At 47.1% G+C, this 18,276-nt stretch overlaps 1 protein-coding gene across 2 annotated transcripts in view; it reads left to right on the top strand.

The window, feature by feature from the left end:
• LOC127487200 (uncharacterized) overlaps positions 1 to 18,276 on the top strand; it is a 62,965-nt gene that overhangs the window by 26,936 nt on the left and 17,753 nt on the right. The window contains exon 3 of one of the 2 annotated variants that reach the window (XM_089305722.1): positions 2,973 to 4,515. The exons of the other annotated variant lie outside the window; for it this stretch is intronic. Coding sequence (XP_089161848.1) covers positions 2,973 to 3,033 — 61 coding nt within the window. The 3' untranslated portion in view covers positions 3,034 to 4,515. Of the gene's footprint in view, positions 1 to 2,972; positions 4,516 to 18,276 lie in introns of those variants that run through there. 2 annotated transcript variants of the gene reach the window in all.

Raw genomic sequence — 18,276 nt, 5'->3', positions numbered from 1 at the left:
GATGACTGATGTTTTACCTCAGACCCACAATACTCTTGTGCTTCAGAGTGTCCATCACTCAGTTGCACCTGCTGTTTGCCTGGCTGCCTTTCTCTGCCAGAAATAACTCACTGAGTCACGGGATCAAGCCAGCTTCATTTACCTGGGGTGCGTCTGTCTTGGGGAACGGGCTGCCAGCCTGACATTGTACATCTTGGGCTGGATGATCCCTGTCGATGGTCACATGAACTGCACCTCCTGGTGTTCACACCATGTGTCATTCCCTCTTCTGCATACTCAGGGCTTGGCCAAGAAGTCTTTAGCAAACATGATGCCTGTGGCACCCTGACAAAAGCTGCTGCAGTGGGGACCGCCTCCTGGAACTCACCACCAGGCATGAAGCTCGGGCCAGCCCCGAGGAAAGAGAGCCCAGACCTTAAGGAGGAAGATGCTAGCTCCCCCAGTGTCCAGCCAAGCCCAGTATCTCCAACAGACCCAGGCAACACCAGCAGCAGAATCATTAGAAATAATAAATCATTGTTTCTGCCCTGGGATAGCAAGTCATACTGACCAATAACAGAGTTTGTGCTTGGGCACTTCTTTACATGGCTGGGGACCTTTATGTCTATGCTTTGGAAACTACTGCCTTGCATGGGCTGCTTGCAAGCTTTAGCTCATTTAACCTCACGACAAGAGTGCAGAGTGAGTCACAGTACCGTCCCCTTCCAGAGGAGGGGGCTTGGTTATCAGAATGAGGTGCTCAGCTGCATCCTAGAGCTGGTGCATGGTGGAGCTGGGATGCCGTCTGAGCGCTGTCCCCCAAGGCTTTGCTTTCACGACCCAGTGCTCTGAACCAGTGCTTGCTGTGGGATGGGTGTCTTCTTTTGATCTTTGTGACCATGGAGGAAAGCTGGCACTGCTCCCTTCCTTGTCAGCAGAGCCCTCCCCACGGGCACGTTCCTGTTCAGCATGGGACATCGTCATTGCAGCTGCAAGGTCAGCCCGGGACTGTGTGATGGCAGCTACAGGACAGTCTCCACCATCTGAGGATCCCAGCAAGTTCGACGTGTGGGATTGGGAGCTTGGGCAGACAGGAAGTCAGCTGCCTGGAGAAAGCAGGGGTTTGCCTCTCTGGGGGAGGTGGGGATTTGAGGAAGCCAAGGGGGTCCTCAAGAGTAGATAAATCCAGTTGTGCGTTTGCAAGACTTCAAGGTAAATTCCTTTGCTTGCTCTTGTTAATGTCCTATGTGATGCTCACAGATCTGAGCCAGGTAACCAAAGGTCTGCAGCCTTTCTTGGGAAAGCCGCACGAGATGGTCCCAGACCTGGCAGGTTGCTGACTCATCCCCTCCCTCGGCACAGGGGCTGTGGCGACGCCCAGGAGCCTCCTCTCCAGCCCTTCCCGCCCCTGACAGGGCATCTGCAGTGCTGCTGTTTTTAAGCCCTCATCTGAAATGGGGCCTTTGAGCCTACATGTCTCACTAGGCAGCCACAGCCTCCCACCTCCTGAAGAAAACGGTCTGAAAGTCCCTGTCTGTGTTTACGCTTCCTGTTTGTGTACCCACTGCCCTAGCGGCCTTCTGTGCCTGCCAGATGAGGAATCATTCGTCTGTTGTTTAATCACAGATGAGCTCCAGACAAGAGAAAACTCACCTAGGAGAGTGGGGCTGACGCCCCGGTAGTGCACCCGGTGGGAACCTCAGGTGGTAGTTCACATACGGCAGACGCCCACCTCGCTGTTGATTTAAATACGGCAGGCGTGTGAGCCATGCTGGAGTCTAGACCCCTGTCAGTGGTGGCCCAACGGATGATTTAATCCCATCCCTGGACAGCAGAGGGTGCTGATCGGACATTAGTAGATTCACGGCCTTGCTCACTGAACAGTCCACCCTGACGATCAGGCGGTTTTCTCTCCATTTTCTAATTGGAGGCAAACTTTTGAAAGTGATTTGTGCACTGGCCTTGGTAAATGGTTTATGGATTTAAAATAATAATTTTCAACACAACCGCAGCCTGTGTTCTTCACACGGGCGTGTCTGGTGCCACAGCCAAGCACATGAAGCCGGCTGGTTTAACCTAGATGCCCTGGTGAGAAGTGAGAAGTACACGCTGGTCTGCAAAGACTCAGCACTAAAAATCAACACAAAATGTCTCAGTGACTTGTCTCTACTGATCCCACGTTGAAGTTATTTTAGATACCATGATTTAGATAATGCTTCCCATTAAAGTGAATTCTAGATGTTTGTTCCCACTTTTCTAATGTGGCGACTAGAAACTCTGACCCTTCCCCGGGTTTGCTCAGGACACAGTGCAGCATGCGGCCTCAGCATCAGGAGGCCCCTCCCAGCCACACTTGTTCAGTTCCATAGTTTTGCTTCCATTCACTGTTACTGAGAAGACTCTGAGAGCCAGGTGGCCCAGACGTTCTGTGGTCATCAGGACCTGCCTGTGCTCTCTGGGGCTCAGAGAAAGGAGGGCTCTCCTGACCTAGCTGTGTGTGGCAAGGGAAGCAGAGTCAAGGACAGTAAGAAATGCTGTTCTTGGTTGAATTCTCAGTTTTATGACCAAAAAATTACGCTGAGCCCTTCCCCCAGCCAGAGGCTTTTACATGAGGTTCTGTTTCAGCCTGTGAAAGCGTGGCCAGCACTCAGAGCAGTAGGGACCCCAAAGAAACAGCCTGCCTCAAAGATAAGCACAGTCCAAAACACGGTCCCTGCACAGATAGGGCCTACTCAGATGCCATCAGTGCATAACCACCGGAGACGAAGGGGGGACCAAGCACGCCTGGTGTCAGGAGCCTGACCCTTGGGACCAGCCGTCCCAGACCTGACCATAAGGTGAGCCAGGCACATGTGTCCAGGGTGTGGGTCTCCTGGACCTTGGTCACACTGGTGATGGAGCAGCAGATAACGGTCCCACGAGCTCCTGGCTGGGCTTCCCTGAGGACACAGGCTCTGCCTCAGGACTGGTTGGCTTGTCTCTCTCTTTGGCAGCTCACTCCGCCGCTCCCCTGTGGAGAAGCCAGCTTTGCCGCCATTGCCCCGCCCTCTGTGATTCTCAGCACTTCAGATGCACACAGACCGACCCGTTGCTGGATGAACAGCAGGAACTGGCCTGGCCTCATCTTGAGAGGAGCTGCTTGGATGTGGCACAGTCTCCGGCGTCCTTGTCAGGGGCTCACTGGAGAGCCCAGCAGAGCTGACAGTCAAGGCCAGAGTCTGCACACATCCACCACCGTGGTCCCAGCTGCCCAGTGCGATGTTCTGGCTCACTGTAAGAGGGGAAGTTTGTCACCGTCCCGAGTCTTTGTCCTGTTGCTGCAAAGAATGGGCCGTCTGAAGCACGCTTCGCCCTGTGCAGCCCTGTGATCGCGTTTGCAGGGCACGTCAGTTCCCATCAGGTTTGCAGTTGAATGCGGGTGTAAAGTTCAGAGGTCCTCAGACACTGGAGTGTGAATGCTGCAGAAAAGCAAAGATACTAAAATCACACAGGAGTGACTGGAGCTGTTCTCTGGGTTACTGCCTGATGAGGTGTGGCAGGCTGACTGTAACTGACATGAGCAACGTGGCTACAGGAGAAACAGATCTAAACAGGTTCCCATTCTGGCTGTCCCAAAGCTGTTTCCCCAAGGACTCTTCTGTTCGGCACTTGAATAGCTTCCTGCGATCCAGAACAGTGCCATTCAAAGCTGTCGTCACCAGCCACGTGTGGATAGTTAAATAAACTAGAAAGAAAGAAAATGTGAAAACCAGGGTCTCCGTCATAGTAGCCACATCCTACCTGTTCAGTGTCTTTAGGGGCTGCTGGCTGCTCTGTTACATTTATTTCTTTTATTTTATTTTTAAGCCCAGAAGGACCCTGCCTCTCTGTCTTTGAGCACAAGAGACTTGGATACTCTTACTTAGAGCCAAGCAGGATTTGCTGGGTGATGCTCCTTCTCCTTAGCCTGAGAGGCCTTTGTCAGCTGTGATGTTTCCCGCACCTGTGGCGGTGCATCGACCGTGCCCTGTGGGACGGGGTCTTGTGACCATGCTGCTCACCTCAGCAGCTCTGCTCCACTTTGATGGCAAGTGATTTGGTAAAATAAGGGTGGCTTCAAAAACTCATTCTAGGGAACTGGAAGTGTGTGTCTGGGCAAAGTTCGCTTCAGGCCCTGGGAGTGGGGAAGGACCACAGGGCTGGGGTGCCAAGGCTTTGGGCATGGTGAGCCTAGCAGGTGCATCTTCCGACACAGAACGAGGAGAGCGAAGGCCAGATCCTTCCTGCCCTGGTGTTCAGGGGAAGCCGGACACAGAGACTTTCCAGCTCCCCGTTGCTGTATCCTGTAGGCTGCAAAGCTGTTCAGACAGGCGTTTCGGGAGACAATTTTTCTAACATCTGGAATTACAGTTTTGTGCCTGGGCTAGAAGTACCTTGTAGGTGTTTTGCACACTGCTATTTATGGGTGCTCTGACAACTGCTATGTTACAGAGTGTGATAATGTATTCCAGAATGACCTTTAATACTGATATTTTGAAATCTGTTCTTAAAGATGTGTGTGTCATCTCAGATTAAAAACCTGACTTTTAATGATTCACTTGCTTTCAGATGTGCTGACTAATCTTGGAATTAATTTGCATTTCTCACTAAATTCACATTTTAGATCTACCTATTTTTAATTTCTAGCTGAGTTAGAAATTTTTTCATGATAATGTGAAGCATCAAAAGTAGATTTTGAGAGAAAATAAATACCTAAAATATAAAGCAGAATCAGCAAGCAAGATCTTCCAGTAAGCCCAGGAGAATGCTCCTTGTCTGAGGAAAGCCAGGGCTCTTCAGGAAGCTCCGCCCCCTGGAGCTGGGGGACAAAGGAGTGGGGAGCACCTGCTCATGCAGAGTGTGTCACTCTGTTATCTTGGGTGGAGGGCGTCTCACTCTGTGACCCCAGATGGAGGGCATGTCACTCTGTTATCTTGGATGGAGGGAGTCTCACTCTGTGACCCCTGGTTGGAGGGCGTCTCACTCTGTGACCCCCGGATGGAGGGCGTCTCACTCTGTGACCCCCGGATGGAGGAGGTCTCACTCTGTGACCCCCGGATGGAGGGCATCTCACTCTGTGACCCCTGGTTGGAGGGGGTCTCACTCTGTGACCCCCAGATGGAGGGCGTCTCATTCTGTGACCCCCGGATGGAGGGTGTCTCACTCTGTGACCCCCGGATGGAGGAGGTCTCACTGTGAACCCCGGATGGGGGTCTCACTCTGTGACTGTTGGGACCCCTGCTCAGTGAACGACCACTGCCTGGACATGGTCCAGGGTGATTGTGGAACCAAAGCCTCTATATGCATGCTGTCTTCTTTGTTAAACAAGGTAGAGGTAGAGGTACAGAACTTAATGCTTCATTTTCCAAATTCAGACCATGACCCAGAGTGTTCTCGAATGTCATCTCTGGTGGTCTAATGACCATGCAGACCCTCTGTGTGTCAGGTGGGGGTGAGCTAATGTTGGGGGGATCAGCCCAACCAATTATGTCCAATCAGTGGGTGTAAAAAGCAATCATAAGTGCAGTAAGAATTTTAAAATCGGTTCATGTTTTACCTTCTCAATGGTCAAGCACATAAACAGTAATTTTATTGTCAGAAAAAAGTGGCAGTTGCTTACTGTGCCCCTTGCCACCTCTTTGCCACAAGAAAGTGTAGCCTCAGTACAGGGAGGTCTTCATATGGCAACTGGAACTTGGATACTTTAATTTATTTAAACACACCTTTAAAATTTCAGAGGAAAGACACAAGAGTTTATACCATTGTTTCACAGTCATTGAACAATCAGTGTAATGAATAGTTTAATTATTTAGTAGTTACCTTTTTTTTTAAAGTACTTTTTTTCTTTGAGAAGCAGAGAGAGAAACAAAAATTTGGGGAATCCTTGCATAGCTTTCTCATAACATGCATTCAATGAACTTTTTGAAGACTCCTTGAAATCCTTGTGTGATGTTCAAATCAGAGGAAGCATCTTTCTCTTCAGTCATTGTTTCTTTGTGGTGAAGACACCCAAGACCCTTGCTCCTAGCTTTCGCGACAGCTGCAGTACGTGGTCCTTTCCTGTGGCATGCGGCTGTGCTCCCAGCTGTGACTTTGCGCCTCCCCATGCCGTCTTCTCCCGACTCCCAGCCCCGTCTCTGTTGGGAATGCAGGTACTTGGACCTGTGGGTCTTTCTCCGAGCCTCAGCTGCATCACACACCTTGGTCTGAGAGTCTTCACTTCATACTCGGATTTCAGCCCCGCGGTTCTAGGGGTGTTCCTTGATTTTAGGTGTCAAGGTAATCACTTTCATCCTGTATTTAAAATACTGGGGAAATTTCAACTATCTTTTATTCAAGATATGTGAAATAATTTAGTTTGCATCAATCATAAAGCAAATGCTGTTATAAAATGAATATCCAGATGTGTTTAAATATCCCATTTATCATTAAGAATTTTTGGCTTCTTTTAAAATATCTTTATAAGTCAATGTTATATATCATGATACTAATGGAGCCAAATAATTTCTGTACCTGAATAAATACATAAACGGTGATCATTGGCCCATCTTTCTCTTTCATACTCTTCCTTCCTTCCTCCCTTCTTCACTCTCTCCACTCTTTCCTTCCTTTCCCTCTTTTTATTCCAGTGACAACAAAATACATGGGATTTAGTATTCAGCATTCTTATCTATGTTTCTTTTTTTTTAAGATTTTATTTATGTATTTAAGAGGTAGAGCTACAGACAGTGAGAGGGAGACAGAGAGAAAGGTCTTCCATCCTTTGGTTCATTCCCCAAATGGCCGCAACGGCTGGAGCTGTGCCGATCCGAAGCCAGGAGCTGGGTGCCTCCTCCTGGTATCCCATGTGGGTGCTGGGGCCCAAGCACTTGGACCATCCTCCACTGCTTTCCCAGGCCACAGCAGAGAGCTGGATTGGAAGAGGAGCAGCAAGAACTAGAACCGGCGCCCATATGGGATGCTGGCACTGCAGGGAGAGGATTAACGAACTGTGCTATGGTGCTGGCCCCTGTGTGTTTCACCATATGTCCATAAGTAACATGTAAAATTGCTTTTTGGGAGGCCAGTACTGTGGCATTGCGGGTAAAGCCGCCACCTGCAGTACCAGCATCCCATATGGGTGTCAATTCAAGTCCTGGCTGTTTCCTTTCCAATCCAGCTCTCTGCTATGGCCTGTGAAAGCAGTAGAAGGTGGCCCAAGTCCTTGGGCCCCTGCACCTGCGTGGGAAAACCCAGAGGGGGCTCCTTGCTCCTGGTTTCAGATCTGCACAGCTCCAGCCATTGTGGCCAGTTGGGGAGTGATCCAGCAGATGGAAGACCTCTTTGTCTCTCTGCCTCTCCTTCTCTCTCTCTCTATAACTCTGCCTTTCAAATAAATAAATAAATCTTTAAAAAAATTTTTTTGAGTTTTTAGACTTTTAATGTATGAGTTCATTATATATATACATATAAGTGTATGTATATATATATATTCTGATAACTTTCCTTATTTCTTATTCATTATATTTTAGATTTGCCCAGTTCAGAAACAGAAGTCTAGTTCTTTGCTTTGTTTCTATTGTGTTTTTTCCTTTCCACCAGTATATCAATTTTTCACTTTTTAAAACAGCAACTCCTTTTTTTTTGTTTATTTCTTGTGTGCTTATAAGAGACAAGATTTTTCTGGGTAGTACTTCTGTTTATCATATAACTTGTCTATGCCATGACATGCTTTAATAAGTAGGACTTTTGACCTACTTTGATGTAAGCGGACCTAGCTCACTGCACTGAGCTGTGCCTCGAGCGTTTGGGCTGGCTCAGATGCTGCCTAGCCACTCTGAGTACCAGGACGTCAACATCCCAGACACATTTCTAGCTCCTTGGGAAACTGTATTGTAGATTATGTGCCAGTAGGTTGAATTGCTAGTTGATTTGTATCTTTAACTGATTTTATAAAAATTCTTCTAAAAGTGATTTTAGAAGTAGGTTACATTCATTTTGTTACAATAATAATCAACTTTAATGAAAAACATTAATATGTGTACAAAAGATATGTCCTCTCTTAGTCAATCTATTATCTTTCATTTGTTAGATTTTTGTTTTGACATGGAAAGCTTCTATAACATTCGTTTTTTGTTTGCTTTATTAGCTTCTTGTTTTTATTTTTTAAAGTTTTTGAGTAACACTTGTTAATTTTTATGGTGTACAGTGCAGTATGTCTGCTCATGTACACTGCATGAACTGATCAAGTCAGGTAGTCAGCATCTCCATTTCTCTGTCCTTGTGTTTGGAGCCTACCAGCTCTTGTCTTCAGTTCTCTCTACAGAATATTGAAAGTCAGTGTGAATTCCGAGTGGTGATTGCTGCAGGCTGGGGACATGGGGGCAGGGGGCACAGGAGGATGTTGCATGGCAGGCGCTAAAACACAGATACAAGTAGTAAGTTCCAGTGTCGGGTGACTAGTTCACAGCAAGGTGTCACGCACCGTCTGTTGCTTGCTGTGGTAAGTTCTAGTGTGTGGCTCTAGTTCACAAGAAGGTATCAATGAGTTCCTGTAATAAGGTCTGGTGTCCTCAACATAGTGGGGCGACTGTAGTTGGCAGTGAGCTGTCCATATTAGTAGTTCCTATAGATGAGTGCTACTGTCCGACTGGTTCACAGCAGGGTGTGATATACTGTCTCCCAGCTTTATCAGGATCTCGTTTAAATCCTGTCCCTTGGCTTTGCAAGTGTTTGCCCCTTGCTGCACTCATGATAGTCTATGCTAGTTACATATTTGGTGACTTTTATCCTTATTATCGTGGAATGTCCTATTCCTTCTGCCTTACTTTCTATTTAGTATTGCTCCTGTGACATTAACAGAGGCTGAAATCTGACTATTGTATTTCTCGTCTCTTAATTCCTAACCTATTGCTGCATTTTAAACTTTTTTTTTTTTTTTTTTTTTTTGGTTTTCCATGAGGGTACTTACAAATGTGGACACTTTTCTGTCTTCTTATTCTGTGTTTTCCTTTCTTGGCTTTTTCTCCTCCCATTCCTACCTTTTCTTGATTTTATAGAATTTATTATAGTCGGCCGGCACCGCGGCTCACTAGGCTAATCCTCCGCCTTGCGGCGCCGGCACACCGGGTTCTAGTCCCAGTCAGGGCGCCGGATTCTGTCCCGGTTGCCCCTCTTCCAGGCCAGCTCTCTGCTGTGGCCAGGGAGTGCAGTGGAGGATGGCCCAAATACTTGGGCCCTGCACCCCGTGGGAGACCAGGATAAGTACCTGGCTCCTGCCTTCGGATCAGCGTGGTGCGCCGGCCGCGGTGGCCATTGGAGGGTGAACCAACGGCAAAGAAAGACCTTTCCCTCTGTCTCTCTCTCTCACTGTCCACTCTGCCTGTCAAAAAATAAATAAATCAATCAATAAAAGAATTTATTATAGTCTTTTTTCTGCTTTTTGATGATTTGTAGGCAATAGATTAATTCTTGTGGTTATACTGAAATATATAATATAGGTAATTAATTATGCGTTATTCTAATTTATTTCCTTTTTAGAAAGATTTTTTGTTTAGAAGTCAGAGTTACAGAGAGAGAGGGAAAGAGAGAGACAGATCTTCTATCTGCTGATTCACTCCCTAGATCCCTTCAATGACCAGGGCTGGCCCAGGCTGAAGCCAGGAGCCAGGAGCTTCATCCAGATCTCCCATGTGGGTGCAGGGGCCCAAGCACTTGAGTCATCTTCTAGTGCTTTCCCCAGGCTATTACCAGGGAGCTGGATCGGAATGGAGCGGCCAGGACATGAACTGGTGCCCATTTGGGATGCTGGTATTGCAGGTGGCAGCTTTACCTGCTATGCCACAGTGGCAGCCCCTATTCTGATTGTTTCTGAAGTCGCTCGGTATTCCCTTCACCCTTCCAAACACAGGAATTTAGCTTGACATAGGGTGATGTTTCTCATTGTCCTGCCTCCAGCCAAGGAGCTTTTTTAGGCTTTTCTTTCTCAGGCATCCCCTGCCATACTTACAGGAATATCTCCGTATATACCGTTGTAGGTCTGTCCTGTACACACTGAAAAGAGGGAGTTATTTTGTTGTCTTGCTAAGAAAAACCCGTTTTCTCCTCACTGGAAGTAAGTTGTCCCAGTTGAGAACATGTGCTTTAAACTTTCATCTTCCCATTGCACATTTTGTTCCCTTTAACTTTTATTATTACCTGGAGTTATAACTTTATCCTATTCCGAAACATCCTACCAGAGTTTTCCTTCTGTAAGTTTTACAGCTGGGGCAGTTTTATTACTGAAAGAAATGCATAGTGTGATTCCCTTTATTGAAAAGCAACCTGGTAACATGTGTTAAAATTTAAAAGATAGACGTCCTTTGACACAGTGATTCTACTCCTGAGAATTCATTTTTCTGTGTAAGGAGCTGGGTGTCAAGGTTTGTTGCTGTACTGTTTATGGTGTAAACACCCCTGGAACAACATGAGTGTCTCTGTGTTGGAGAAGCCAGGACAGCCCAAGCTTCCCACGTGAAGCCTGCTGATGCCAGCCAGCCCGGAGCAGTGGACTGCAGCTGGGCTGGATGGCCAGGGGCCTTTGGCGGTGTCTGACAGGCAGAGACCAGGGGACACAAAAAACCTCCCGAGTCCACAGGACAGCCTTCTGGCTGCCAGCCCCCAGCACATAATTCTGCAGCCTGCATATCAGTATTGCTAAGGTCAAGAAGCCCTGAATTAGAGCAATGTCCATGAAAGATGGTACACTGGGAAAACAACATGTAGGAAAATTATATATAATTTTACCTCATTTTTGTAAAACAGTGAAGTGCCTCATGACCTAGGTAGGTGTGAATGCCTGCTATAATAACATGTCCATGATCTGTATTGTAGGGTTATTTGACCAATGGGAACATGTGGAAAGATGCACCTGAAATGTCAAGAGAGGGGCCAGCATTGAGACATAGTGGGTTAAGTCACTCCTGCAGCATCGGCATCTCCTGTGGGTACCTGTTTGAGTTCCAGCTACTGCACTTCTGATCCAGCTCCCTGCTCTTGGCCTGGGAAAACAGCAGAAGATGGTCTGAGTCCTTGGGCTCATAACCAAAATGCCTGCAACAGCGGGGGCTAGGCCAGGCCAAAACCAGGAGACCAAAACTTCATCTAGGTCTCTAAGGTCAGGTGGGTGACAAGACTCCATAGTTAGGCCATCACCTGCTGTCACCCATGGTTTGCATCAGCAGGAAGCTGGGATCCAAAGCAGAGCTGGAACTTGGACCAAGGCATTATGCTACTGAAGTGGGTGTGCCAAGTGGCACCTTCACTGCTGTGCCAAATGCCCACCCCTTTTCTGTGTTTCCTCTGACTAGAGTCTACTGGGACGTTCATGTTTCTGAATGGAGCTACAGTTAGTTCTCGTGATTTATTGTAAGCATGTTCTGTCAAGTCACTGCAAATGCTGAATCAGTGAGCACTGAACCCCTGCTCCACGGAGAATGCAGGGCTGGGTTCCTGGGGCGTTCTCGTCAGTCAGTCCTCAGCCCTTTCAGTGCAGGTTTCTGCTTAAAGACACTGATTAATCGATGTCACTGATTCATTAGCATTTAACTCATGGACAGTAGCACACCACTTTCATGAGGAGCAAGGCTCACCTTACACATTCTCTCCTCCTTGGACATCAGGATACCATACAGCACTTGAGCACTATGCTTGGGGGCCGTGTTAAGCAATGAAGTCAACTGCAAACAGCACGGAACGCTAAAACAACAAAACCAGAACCAGAACCAGCAGCCGACCGTGACACTAGGTAGTCTCTGAGAAGACACTTGCAGAGCGGTGCCTCGCATGACCTCAGCTGAGGTGAGCGTGGGAGGTGACTCAAATTTCTAGCCCCGTGTGCACATCCGTAAAACAACCGTGAGCGTTGATTTGGGGGCACAAATACCGTGTGGTGAGTAGGACACGTGGGAAGATTGCACTCCACAAATAGTGAAGATCATCTCTGTGTGTGTAAGCTTTGCTGCCTTTTTGCTTTATTTGACATTCTCTACACTTAAAGCAATAGAATTGCCTAGAAGATTGAGCTCAGCAAGTTGCTTTGACTGTTCCCTGATGGGATGACTTACACACTTTGGTTCTCCAGTCAGGGATTTGCATTGAATTCTAACTGTGAGACTCATGGGCTGCTTCACCTTGGGACTTTCCTCCACGTTGCTAAACCTCTTTCTTCATCAATAAAATGTGTGTTGTAACAGCACTCTGCCCTCCCAATGAAATAAAGGAATGCTTGAAGTAATGCCTTATGTTCTGTCTCTAACATGCTGGCTGTTACTCTCGGTCACAGACTTGGAGTGCTCACTCCCTGGGATGCAAGGTCTTCTTCCTAATGGACTGTAGGCTCCTGGAGAGGAGGGACAGATCAAGATCTCGCTGCCCTGTGATTTGTGTAGTTTTCGCACAGTCCACACTTTTTGACTGTGAGGGAATGAGATGGGCTCTTCCTAAGTGGGTGTCACCCCATTTGCAGGGTGAGTGATAATGTCACATGTCAGATTGTGAACCGTCGTAGGGCAGTGGCTGTTTCATTAACCTTTGTTCTTCCAACACCCAGAACCAGATCAAGCATGACTCCCAATTGCCTGTGTGTGTTTGTGCGTGCACACACCTGCCGTGTGTGTCTCTCGCCTCGACTAAGCTTCTCTAAGTATCCATGAGCAGCCATGTGTCATGGAGACGTTTTAGGGGTAAGCACGTTTTCTTCTGCTTTTCAGTTATTTGTCCAAGTCTGCCCTCCTCTTGGAACAGAAGCACACATGTGTCGTTCCCACTTGCTTTTTCTGAGTCCCTCTGAGAATGGGGTTTCATTGACAGATGATGATGTTTTCTCTCTGTGTAGCTCAGGGTCACATATTTAATTTCGGAAGGCTCCCTTCCTGATTACCAAAAAGGAGAGTTAACACTTAAAAAACCATCTCTGCACTCCTTGCTGCACTGCTCTCTCTTGTATTTCTCTTGTGCCCTTCAGTCTACAGATGTGTGAGCTGGGGGACAAAGTGACCTTCCAAGTCCACTGGGATGTTTCTATCTGCAAAGCTGACAAGTCTGAATTCCACCACGTGTTTCCTAAAACGGCATCTCTAATTTAGAGATCTCTCTCCTTGACTTAGAACAGCAGGGCTGTGAGGAGCGTCTCTTGGCAGAAAATGTGTTCACTCCTGTGTGGCCAGCAGCACTATGAGTCGCCCTCGCGACCTCAGTGAACGACACGGGATTCATTGCCTAACAGTCTTCATGGATATTTTATGTAACTTGGTTTGCAAGATGTTCAGGAACAAACAATCCGAGAACTGCTTTGCTTGGTGATTCTGTGACGTTAAGATCCCAGGGAGAAGCAGGCAGCGCTGCATCGGACAGCAAATCCAACTGATAGTGTGAGCTCATTCTCATCTTCAAAATAAACAACTGTTCCAGTCAGCTGCTGTAATGTGTCTCCACGATAATACATTCCTGTCTTGAGCGCAGCAAGTTATTTTTCTGTTAACATATTCCTCCTCACACTTACATCTGTCCCTGCCACTCAGTTACGCGTGCCTGTGTTCACGCTCTCACGTTATGTTTTATTCCTGTGCTTCTCTGCATTTGAAAGGCTTAACCCAACCTTGTGCTGGTGACCATGTTTGTGCAGGTACCAGCTTAGCCAATAAATTCCAGAGACACATAATTGCAAGTCACCAGGCACACTGGTTTTGTGTGCATTTGACAGAAGAGCTGTTTAGTTCAAGAAAGGACATGTCAGTAAAGCAACTTATAAAAAATTGAGAGCATGATTGATTGTCCCTTGAGATTGGTCAAACTGCCATTCATAGTATAGGAGATTCTGTTGTGGAGTGGGGTGGTGTCTCAGCTAGATCTGTTACATGTTCTTGTCTCGGCATGAGAAATGAATTCAAAGCAGAGATGTAGATAAAGACAGAGAGCAGGATTTACTTAAAGAGATTAAGGACAGCACAGAGACAGGAATGCTGGCAGCCCCATGAGAGGGAACTGTCCCCACCTCATCCAACTCCTGTGATCCTTTTTGTCAGTGGTGTCCTAGCTGCACGTTCAAATGGGTTGGGGTTTGGGTGGAGTTCCGTGTGCATGGTGACCTCCTGGAACGCGCATGGCATCTGCACGTGCAGCTCGCCACACAGGTGCTCATTGTGAGGTCTCTATATGATGGGAGAGGTGCATCAAGGGTACTGGTGTGCTCAATCAGCATGCAAGGATAGGGTTTTAGAGGAGCAAGGCTGAGGCACAGAGACCGCTGGCAGCCTCCCCGCTCCTTGGTCCGCTAGCTGGCTCCCTGCCTAGCCCGTATCCCTTTGGGAGACAAACACGCTAAAACATTCTGATCATCTAAAGAGAATTCCTCAAACGATGGGCAGGCAGAGCTCCCTGTTGTCAGATACTGAGAACAAGGGGGAGCCTGGCGTGCCCAAAGGACCTCAGCAAGAAGTTAGGGCTGTCGCCCAAACCACAGCTCCCTGGAGAGTCGGTATTTTAAATTAAAGGGGCCGAGGCAGCTGCAGATACTCTGAAATCTCCTGGTCTTAACCCCCATGGAAGAGACAGTGGCCTTTGGTCCCTGCCCCTGGCTTTCATCAACCAGACTCCCACTGAGGGAGACAATCAAACCTGTGGACGTGGCAGGCCAGCTCACACCGTTGTCCCTGTTTTGTCCTTTCTAGGAAGCCAGAGGCAGCCCTTGTCCTGCTCTGCAGACCCAGTGGGCGGTGCACGTTTCTACCAGCTCTCCAGTGCCCCCTACATTCCTCTTTCTGTCGTCCCTGTGCGCAAGGGACATCCAAGCTTCTGGATCACACTGGGCTCCCAGGCAGTCACACTCTGTGTTCTCTACTCCTCCCACTCTGTCCTGAGCCCCGCTCCAGCCAACCTTCAGAGCAGGAGCCAGCCTGTGCCTCCCTGCATACTCACAGGGCTGGGGTGGACGCCAGCTTCACCAGGAATGGAATGAGGTCACCTTTTAAGGTGGTGTCAACTCTGATTGCAGTTCCAGCTGGTGTTCTCTGGACGCAGACGATTGCTGATCCTGCCACAGCACTGCTGGCTGAGGGCTCGGCAGTGACTGCAGCTTGGAGGAGTTTCTCTTGCTCAGCCAGCGCACAGCCGAGTGGATCAATGAATGCTCATCCACTCATGAGCAGGTCTATTTCCTTACTCATGTTTAGAGGTTTCGCTTGAGGAAGCCTGATCTGACTGTGAACACAGGTGACGTCACTTCTTAGTTGGCCAGATTACTTCAGTTATCCCTCATGTGCAAAGCAGAAAATACCTGCAACTCAAAACTGTGATTAGAATAAATAATTATAAAGAATAGATAAATCCCTGTGATGAGCATTCTGTACATAATATCTTTCATTATGGGAAAATCAGGTTATTTCTCTTAATGACAAAGAATTGTATTCCTATTGATTTCGCTTAAGAGTGTTTCAAATGATCACAAATGATGCGTTGCAAATCTAAAGCAGAATCTCTGAAGCAAATGAATTCAGACCCTTTATAGCAGAGAAAGGGCTATGAAATCAAACAGTGAGATGGCATTAAAACTAGATATGCATGAGGATTTTCCTTGGTAATACTGCAGCAGAAGCCTCCAGTAGGATTGTAAGCATAGGTGCATGCGTGTGAGTGCTTGTGTGTTTATGGGAGTGTTTTATGTTTTAGAAGTGTCGCTTTGTTTGGGAGACTAAGTATTTAAGCAAACCTCACATAGGAAATTAAGAGATTTGCCATGGATGAACCGCACAAAGACAAACAGGAGTCCTCCATGGACAGGAAGGAGCCTCTCCAGTTGCGACATTTGCATTGTGCAAACTGATTTCCACAGCCTGGGAGGTCTCAGAGCAATTTAGTGCAAGCATTTTATCTCATTTCGCAGTATATTTCATTTTGATGAGAGGCCAAACATTTTTGAGGTATCAAAGGATATAAACATCAACGGAAGCATTTTTTTTTTACCAGAAAAATATGTTTTAAGTTTGGAAACAGCGGTGCCTCAGATGCAGCACTGGGCCCCACTCCACAGAGACTGCTCGTTCCGACTGCAGCACTGACCCCGCTTCTGTAACTGGGCAAGTTTTTCAGCCTCCTGAGGTCAGACTCTTCTGTCTTCAGGTTAGATGATGGTGCCTCCTTTACAGGAATGAATAAGAAGGGAGTTTAATGTATGGAAACAGTGGTGGCCATGGGTATTTGTCACAGTCTTGGTAAAAGCTGAGACTATTCTTCGTCCGTGTTTCCATCTCGTCATCCCAAGCAGAATGCCCGTTCTCCTCAGCCCGGCCGCAGTCACCTGCCTTGTCTTCCTTCTCAGCGCTCAGTGCACCCAGCACGCTGCCTCCCAGAGGAGAAGCGCTGCAAAGATGCCATCCTTTCGGCAGGGAGCTCTGTCTGGGCATCGGCCGGAAGCCGGAGCCTCCACCCCTGGAGGGAGGGTGATGAGCTGATGTGATCCAGACCCCCACGCCTTGTGTGCAGGTCTCATACGACAGCCTCCATTTCACTGAGATCTGCTCTCGCCTGCTTTTCAAAATTCTGAGTCTTTCCAGTCTAGCTGCCCCCGTCCCGTGTTTGGGAGCGTTGTGGGCTCAGGAATGCTTCATTTTCCTATGAGTGTGGGGAGAAAACCACATCGTACCGTGATGAACCTCACCTGGCAGTCTGTACAGCGAGGGAGACAGTGGCAGACGGAAGGGCTCACACCCACCACAGGGCAGCTGCACATCTGACAGTTCCAGAAATGAGTCTTATAATGATTTTGGATTTTTGATTAGCCCAAATGCCTGAAGGCCTACTCATTGGCTGAAATTCGGCAAATGATGACCTCCTTTAAGCCTTTCCAGACCTCAGGGAACAAAGAAATACTACAGAAATAAAAAATAAATGCTGGTGAGGATGTGGGGAAAGGATTTCCTAATCCACTGTTGGTGGGAATGCAAACTAGTACAGCCATTGTGGGAGACAGTATAGAGATACCTCAGAAATCTGAAAATGGATCTACCACAGGACCCAGCCATCCCACTCCTGGGCATTTACCAAAAGGAAATGAAATCAGCATATGAAAGAGTGATCTGTATCCCATGTATATTACAGCATAATTCACAATGGCTACGATACGGAAACAACTCAGATGCTTATCAACTGTCCTGAGGACATTCTGTTACATGAAAAAGACCAGTTGCAAAAATGTAGAAACTGCATGACTCATGATGGACAGGAGCTGGGGTAGGGACAGGCATGGGAAGTTACTGTTTACTGGGTAGAGAGCATCAATTTTCTGGATGGATGGTGATGATGCCTGCATAGCAGCATGAATGCAGGTAACACCACTGGGCTGAGGTGTTCAAGATGGGCAAGGTGGCAAATTCCATGTTACGTGTGTTTTACTGCATTTTAAAATAAAAAAAAATGACTAGTATCCCTTTTTTGACTTACGGATTTAATTTTGGGGTTAAAAAACTTTTTGTTGATTTATTTTTTATTTGTATTTCTTTTTCTGTGGACTGCCTATTGCTATCAATTTTCTAATACAATTGGTTTGAATACAGTGCCTTTAAAGGAAAAATTCAGAGTCCTTTGCCTGGCATGGCACATCAACTTTTAAAGCAGATGTTGCACCACCTGGTGGCTCCAGGTGATACAGAACTTGTCGGGGAGGAAGAGACCCTCTGGGGCTGAACCGTGCCAATTAGTGGGGGCTTATGTGGTTAGTGGACTCTCCATCATCTGTATAGGTCGTAAAAACCTGTAATCTGCAGCTGATTGAGACCACATTGTGGTTTCAAAATGACTTTCCAAAATCAGATATTCCATTTCATTGGAAAATGAAGTCACAGTAAGGCTTTTAAAGCATTTTTTCTATAAGTTGTTTGTTAGGATGCATTTGCTTTGTATTCTGGGAGACTGTTCATTCCTGAAAGGTATATAAGAATAAATGAGTTGATTTATAATAAATGCAATGCATATTTTATTTTTGTTCTCATAACAGTTATTTTGCCTTGATTCCTGAGTAATACATTAGACAATTCTTCTTTTTCCCCAGAAACCTTTTATTTAGGGAATACAGTCTTCATGAATTTCATAAATACAAATTTAGTAGTGTTAGGTAGGAAGTTAGAGATGAGCTTATGTGTGTGTAACAGGCCTAAAGAGAAGACTTCTATGTCCAGCATATGCATCTGCATCTCAAAGTCATCCTGATAACGTTTCAGGGGCATCCTGCCCTGCCTCCTTCTACCCGATAACCTGCCAGGTGGGGGT

This window comes from Oryctolagus cuniculus, chromosome 10 (genome assembly GCF_051225735.1).
Source record: "Oryctolagus cuniculus isolate XC-2025 breed Fujian yellow rabbit chromosome 10, ASM5122573v1, whole genome shotgun sequence".
NCBI classification, from domain to species: Eukaryota; Metazoa; Chordata; class Mammalia; order Lagomorpha; family Leporidae; genus Oryctolagus; species Oryctolagus cuniculus.
Note: the sequence above shows the minus strand (reverse complement) of the source record. Positions and strands in the feature narration are given on the sequence as shown.